Source organism: Poecilia latipinna, unplaced genomic scaffold (assembly GCF_001443285.1).
Source record: "Poecilia latipinna isolate Pla-1442-1.1 unplaced genomic scaffold, P_latipinna-1.0 Scaffold4340, whole genome shotgun sequence".
NCBI classification, from domain to species: Eukaryota; Metazoa; Chordata; class Actinopteri; order Cyprinodontiformes; family Poeciliidae; genus Poecilia; species Poecilia latipinna.
This window is the reverse complement of record NW_015116956.1, coordinates 19,433-25,762: the sequence shown is the minus strand read 5'-3', so window position 1 is coordinate 25,762 and position 6,330 is coordinate 19,433. Positions and strand designations below refer to the sequence as shown.

The 6,330-nt window shown below is 41.4% G+C and overlaps 1 protein-coding gene across 2 annotated transcripts in view; it reads left to right on the top strand.

Moving 5' to 3' along the window:
* Positions 1–257: 257 nt before the first annotated feature.
* slco1e1 (solute carrier organic anion transporter family, member 1E1) overlaps positions 258–6,330 on the top strand; it is a 9,745-nt gene continuing 3,672 nt past the window's right edge. Inside the window, exons 1-13 of one of the 2 annotated variants that reach the window (XM_015025828.1) lie at positions 258–436; positions 522–654; positions 745–872; positions 1,728–1,874; positions 1,950–2,048; positions 2,894–3,127; positions 3,256–3,420; positions 4,097–4,292; positions 4,392–4,557; positions 4,651–4,835; positions 5,704–5,768; positions 5,844–5,961; positions 6,055–6,284. In XM_015025828.1, the coding sequence (XP_014881314.1) occupies positions 352–436; positions 522–654; positions 745–872; positions 1,728–1,874; positions 1,950–2,048; positions 2,894–3,127; positions 3,256–3,420; positions 4,097–4,292; positions 4,392–4,557; positions 4,651–4,835; positions 5,704–5,768; positions 5,844–5,961; positions 6,055–6,284 (1,951 nt within the window). In that variant the 5' untranslated portion in view covers positions 258–351. Of the gene's footprint in view, positions 437–521; positions 655–744; positions 873–1,727; positions 1,875–1,949; positions 2,049–2,893; positions 3,128–3,255; positions 3,421–4,096; positions 4,293–4,391; positions 4,558–4,650; positions 4,836–5,703; positions 5,769–5,843; positions 5,962–6,054; positions 6,299–6,330 lie in introns of both variants that reach the window. The other variant, XM_015025827.1, reaches the window with a different exon arrangement.

Genomic DNA, 6,330 nt, shown 5'->3' with positions numbered 1-6,330 from the left:
CCCCCCCCCCAGATAATAATAATGATTGTTCCTTTTCAAGCTACTTCGGTTACACAGAATGTGACTGAAATGCACTCGTTCGTGAAAACACTTGCACTCAGAGGTAATAATACCTAAAGTCTTCTGCAGAATGAAAAACAGTTGGAAAATGAAACAGTCACATAATTTCAGACTAGAAGAACTGCCCTGGCTCAGATTAAATCTGGTTGAATTCTCTGATTTCCAGGTAGACGGTAGAAGATAAAAGCAGGACAGCAGATCTCACCGTGTCTTCCTCTGTTTTGTGTTCCCCAGATATTCATCATAGCGCTCTCCTTCGCCTACTTCTCCAAGGCGCTGACAGGCACCTACATGAAGAGCTCCGTCACTCAGATAGAGAGACGCTTCGACCTCTCCAGCACGCACGTCGGCCTCATAGATGGCAGCTTTGAGATGGGTACTGCTTTACCCACGCAGCCCAGCAGTCTATCTGTTGACACTGCTGTCATTTTCTGTTCCTTTTTGTCTTTCCCTGACGTTAGGTAACTTGCTGTTTCTCGCCGTGGTCAGCCATTTTGGGGCTCAGCTCCATCGGCCCAGACTCATCGCTGCCGGGTGTTTACTCATGGCCGTCGGCGCCCTTCTCACAGGCCTGACGCATTTCTTCATGGGATTGTAAGCGCCAATGGAAACCTTTACACTCAGAAAAACAACAACAACATCTGAAAGACAGATTTGATATTGTTTTGTGGCTTAATTTCACAGCTATAAGTATGACACAGTTATTCAGGTTCTCCAGAGCAGTAATGTGAGCATTCCAGCATGTGTGGATCCTCTGAAGACTGTCGACATGCCAGAAATTCAGATCGAGCCTTCTGTGGAAGACAACAAAGGTATCAGCAGTTTATCCTGTGATCTAATGGTCAAAACAATTTTCTGACCAACTGACACATAGAGTCCACCTTTAACTTCATATGTGTAACAACAACAGTGTTTTCTTATTGTGTGCAAATGGTTATAGAATAAAGAGTAAAAATGTTGTACTGTAAGAGCAAAATTGCAACCTAAGTAATCTAAAATAAAAAAAAGAAATAGTCCAGTCCAGAGGAAAGACAGACTGTTAGTGAGAAATACAAATACATGTGGTTTTAATATAAACGTGAATAAATAAATAAACCAGTCATTTTATTTCATTATCTTAACATGTTCTGAAAATAACATTTGCTCTATTGTAGTAAGAAGACACAAAACCAAAACTTGCACAAATAAATAAATAAATCAACAAGCAAACAAAAACATTACATGGAACTCTTTTTACAAAGTAAGAACAAATTGTTTTTGGTTCCCAAAAATAAGCTCCATTTCAGTAAACACAAATTTCACAGAAGACACTTGTAAATAAACATTTAAGAAAAGAACAACACAGAAAAGACTACATTGTATTTAAAAAAGCGAAGAAAAAAATATCCCACACTTGTATCTTAATGTTTGCAATGTTTTCTCAAATCTATGTCTACCTCTCTGGCTAGCTGGCTGGATGGCTAGCTAGCTAGCTTTTTCTTTCTTTCTTTCTTTCTTTCTTTCTTTCTTTCTTTCTTTCTTTCTTTCTTTCTTCTTTCTGTCCGTCCGTCTATCTTTTTCTTATCCAGCTGGCTAGCAAGCTAGCAGGCTAGCTACCTCAAAGCTGTACAGTTCTTATTGGTATCTTCACTCTATCCCTATATGTTGTTCATGGTTGTGTTGATCAGGCTGTGAGAGAGAGTCCAGCTCCCACATGTGGATATATGTGTTCCTTGGGAACGCTTTGCGCGGGATTGGAGAAACTCCCGTCACTCCCCTGGGCATCTCGTACATCGACGACTTCGCTAAAGCGGAAAACTCTCCTTTCTACATCGGTAAATGATAAAATGAGTCGTGAAGCTGAACTTTGTGGTTTTAACGGCAGACTTATTCTCTTCATATTTTGGCAGCTTGTCTCCAGACTATTACTCTCCTGGGTCCAATGTTTGGATTTCTCCTGGGTTCCTATTGTGCTAAACTTTACGTTGACGTTGGATATGTTGATATGGGTAAGTATGACAGTACTTTTCCTGAACATGTTCTGGTGATTAATATGGGAATTTGTAACAAAATTATTTAAGATGTTGCTGCTAATCTTGTGAAAGGCTTGGATTAATAATATATGACATGCATTAGTCATGTTTTCTGACTGATTATTACAGTAAACCAAAGGTAACTCCTGTACCCCTCCCCCCTTCAATTTCAGATTAAAATTAGTCTTTTAAACCTTTTTGGCAGCAATTACACTCTTTGTGACAAAGCGGACACAGGGGACTTGCTGTGTTCTGAGCTTCATTTAGACCGAGCCTGCTGTTTGTAGGGCAAAAGGTTTGACACACTTGCACCAAAACAGGTAGCACACTTGTCAGTGAAGGTTAGTGAGAACTTTTTTGAGTGCCCTTGGGGAGATTCTTGACTCGTTTCCCCCAATCAATTATTTATTTCCCACAATAAAATGAAGTTAAATGGCAAGTTCCAGCACTTATTCCCATCTCTGAAAGTCAAAGCGAAACAAAATCTGCTCCTTCATGTGGTTACCAGGGTTACTATGCAGTCTGGAAAAGCATAAAAAAGTATGGGATTTATTTTCAGTATTTTTCCATTCCATATTTCTTCCTGGTTAGGAAGAAATAAAAAACTAAAATTTGTTTTGGAGACTTTTGTCCCTGTTTTACTGTCTAAAATGTGTCATTTTTTCCATTCTGCCCTTTTCACTTTCTTTAATTCTTTCCCCCCTCTCTTTCTTGTAGACATATTTTATCCTCTTGTCTTTTCTTCCATTCTGTTTCTGTCTTTTAATCTCTTAGCTCTAGTTGATGCCCTCAGATGCAAACTGTTTCCTTTGTCGGTGCAGAAAGCGTCACCATCACTCCAAAAGATTCCCGCTGGGTGGGTGCCTGGTGGCTGGGCTTCCTGATATCCTCTTCCCTGCTGCTGGTCTCCAGTATCCCTTTTTGGTTCCTGCCACGCTCGCTTCCCAAACAAGGGGATGAAACGGACACACCCACTCCTCCCTCTCTAACCCTCGATGGGGCAGAGAGTGCACAGAGCAGCAACCAAACCATCAAGCTGACCGAAATCGCAAAAGGTTGCAGCAGAAATGTTATTCATCTGGAAATGTAGCTCTTTTAGTAACATGTTAAGAGGTTTTAGTAACCTCTTAACATGTAGCTCTTTTAGTAACCTCTTGTATTTTTCCTCCATGCCCTTCAAAAGGATTCCTTCCATCACTGAAACGTCTCTTGGGGACCCCTACTTACTTCCTGTTTCTTTGTGCGGCCATTCTGAAGTTTAACTCATTTATAGGCCTGTTGACTTTCAAAGCCAAATACATGGAGCAGCAGTTTGGACAGTCAGCATCCAGAGCAAACTTCCTCATAGGTAAATCACACAGAATCACCTGTTAATAAACTACAGAAAGCTGGTTGATATGATGGTTGTTAAATTGGAAAAATTGGGAAAAGATTTACTAAGTAAAAATGCTTTGGAATAGTTAAATCAAATAGCAATTAGACCATTTGAACAGTGAGTATCAGTGCTGAATATAATAGCCACCCTTGCGAAAAGTAGTTTTAGTGAAGTATTCATCTTACAAAATTTAAATTCAAAAGACAAAGGTTTGAAAAGAAATGTTCTCTTAGAGCAAAGGCTAGCTTAGAAGCTGAAAAAAACAGACCTCAAGGTGTGTAAGGTCTGTCAGTAAATTACCACACTGGTGAATGTGTCGCCACTTGCTCACTTACGTTGCTAACCCATATGAGGTCAGGTGCACAACACTTTTCAGCTTGGCACTGTGGAAATTAAGGCTGCAGAGAGCCATGTTTGAGAAGGCTAAAGCCGGATTCACAGTTTTTGCTGTACTTGATTCCAACACAGCAAGTTCCCCCAAACATCCATTGTATTTATAGTCTTATATTTCATTCATGGTGGCATTAAAAAGGTCTTACAAAGTCGTATATCTGACTTGCTGAAACCTACACATACACTGTGATATATATGGTCTCCCATGTGGCTCTCTTCTCCAGTAAACATTGTTTGTTGTGTTTTTTCCTCTCAGGAGTGCTGAACCTACCCGCAGTAGCCGTGGGAATCTTTTTGGGGGGGCTCCTGATGAGGAGGTACAAGCTGAGTGTGGTGTCAGGAGCCCAGCTTTCTTTTGCCACTTCTTTCATGGGGTACCTTCTCTTACTACTGCAGTTTGGCACCAAGTGTGACAACAGGCCAGTGGCTGGCCTCACTGTATCGTACAATGGGTCAGCATCAAGACATAATCCGTCCCAAAAATATAACCTCGTTCATTCAGTTTGTCCACTCTACATATCTTCTCCACCTTCTTCACTTTGTGCCTTCAGGACACAGAGTGTATCATACAATGGGGAGATGCTCTTCTCAGACTGTAACAGAGACTGCTCTTGCTCGCCAGATGAGTGGGACCCCGTCTGTTCGGACAGCGGCGTCACCTACGTCTCGCCATGCATGGCAGGCTGCCTCAACTCAAGCGGACGCGGCAAAAACACAGTAGGGAAGCAAATTTCGCTGAAAGTGTCATTGAAACACTTCAGTTCTGCTTGAGTATCAGCAGAACCAACGTACTGACGACCTCCTTTGCAGGTTTTTCACAACTGCAGCTGTGCCTCCACCTCTTATCCGCCTGGCAGCTCCACGTCAGCGAGGCTGGGTCAGTGCCCTCACGCTAAGGACTGCACCCGCAGCTTCACCTCCTACATGGCTGTTTCTGTTCTCAGCTCCTTCATCAACTCTCTGGGAGCCACACCCGGCTACATGGTCATCATACGGTCTGTGCAAAATTATTCTCTTAGAAATTAATAGAAAATAACAATGGGTATTTGTCTTACGTTGTCGTTATGCAGTAAGGTGCAAAAGACTTGAAACTGGGTCAGAAAGTCACCCTACTGCAGGGAAAGTATCCAAGTTAAGGATTTAAAACAGTGGAGGAGGCGTAAAAAGCTATTAGCATGTTTAATGTGTGCAGTCTATAAATGTAGGAATCTGTCTGACTCTCAAGCTGCACACAAAACGATCTGCTCCAAAGCGTAACACCGTCTTCCTACAGCTTGAATGATAAACAACGGATCAGTGCTAATTAGAAGCATAGTGCAGCTGTGAGGAGAGAGGATGTGGCAGGCTGAGGGAGAGAGGAGTAAGAAAACAGGAGGAGTAATGAAACCAGTAAAACACACATTTACAAGTTATGAATAACTAACTAACACAAGAAATGAACAATAAACGTGATCCGACGACTAAAAATAACGAAGAACAGTCTGAAGTAAGAAAGAAACTAAGACTGATCTAAATCAAAACAAGAAAAGAGAAAACAAGGAATAACTAAGGCCTGACAGCAAATCATCACAAATACAGACCCATGGAAAAACCAAAACAAGCCAAGGGCTTTATTATATTATATCACAAATAGTGACATTTTAACAAGTGTGTGTGACTTTCAAAAACTGTGGCATTTGATTGTTTAGTATACAGAAGCAATTATGTGACCTAAACAGAAACTTTGTTTTCTCATCACTATATTTTGAAAATACACAACGTTGAGTTTCAGTCTCCAGTTTTATTGTTCCTAACTGTAAATATTACTGGTGTAGAGTTTGTCCTCACTGCTTTCTTTTTGTTGTTTTTTTTATTTCAACGTAGCTGCATCACACCAGACCTCAAATCCCTCGCGTTGGGTATTCAGACTTTGGTAACCAGGACTCTTGGTAAGCGTCATTGTTTCACTTGTATATATATCGCATGAGATTCCTTTTATGTAATATCTGTGCTACACTTTGTAGGTGGAATTCCAGCGCCTGTGTATTTTGGAGCTCTGATAGACTCTACTTGCCTGAAGTGGTCTATCAAGAAGTGCGGGGGAAAAGGGGCGTGCCGCATTTACGACTCAAATATGTACAGGTAACACATCAGCTAGCACAAACAAAAGTGGTTCTCCCAACATATTTATATTAGTAATCTAACCTTTTGTTTGTTTATTGTCTCCGATGAAAGAATCATTTTCCTTGGTCTGATTACTTGCCTCAGCGGCACTTCCTATTTCTTCATGATTGCCGTCATCGTCCTCCTGAAGCGACAGTTTTGGAAAGCAGATCGGGACATAGAGCTGCAGCAACACAAAGCGTCAAAGGAAAGTGGAATTATGGCTCAGCTGGAGACCCAGGAGAAGAGCGGTGCTGGGTCCACAAGTCCCAAACTGTCTTCTGACAAAACAGACTCTACAGGAGTTGGGAAAGACTTGGAAGGATGAGGGGAAATAATCAGAACAGA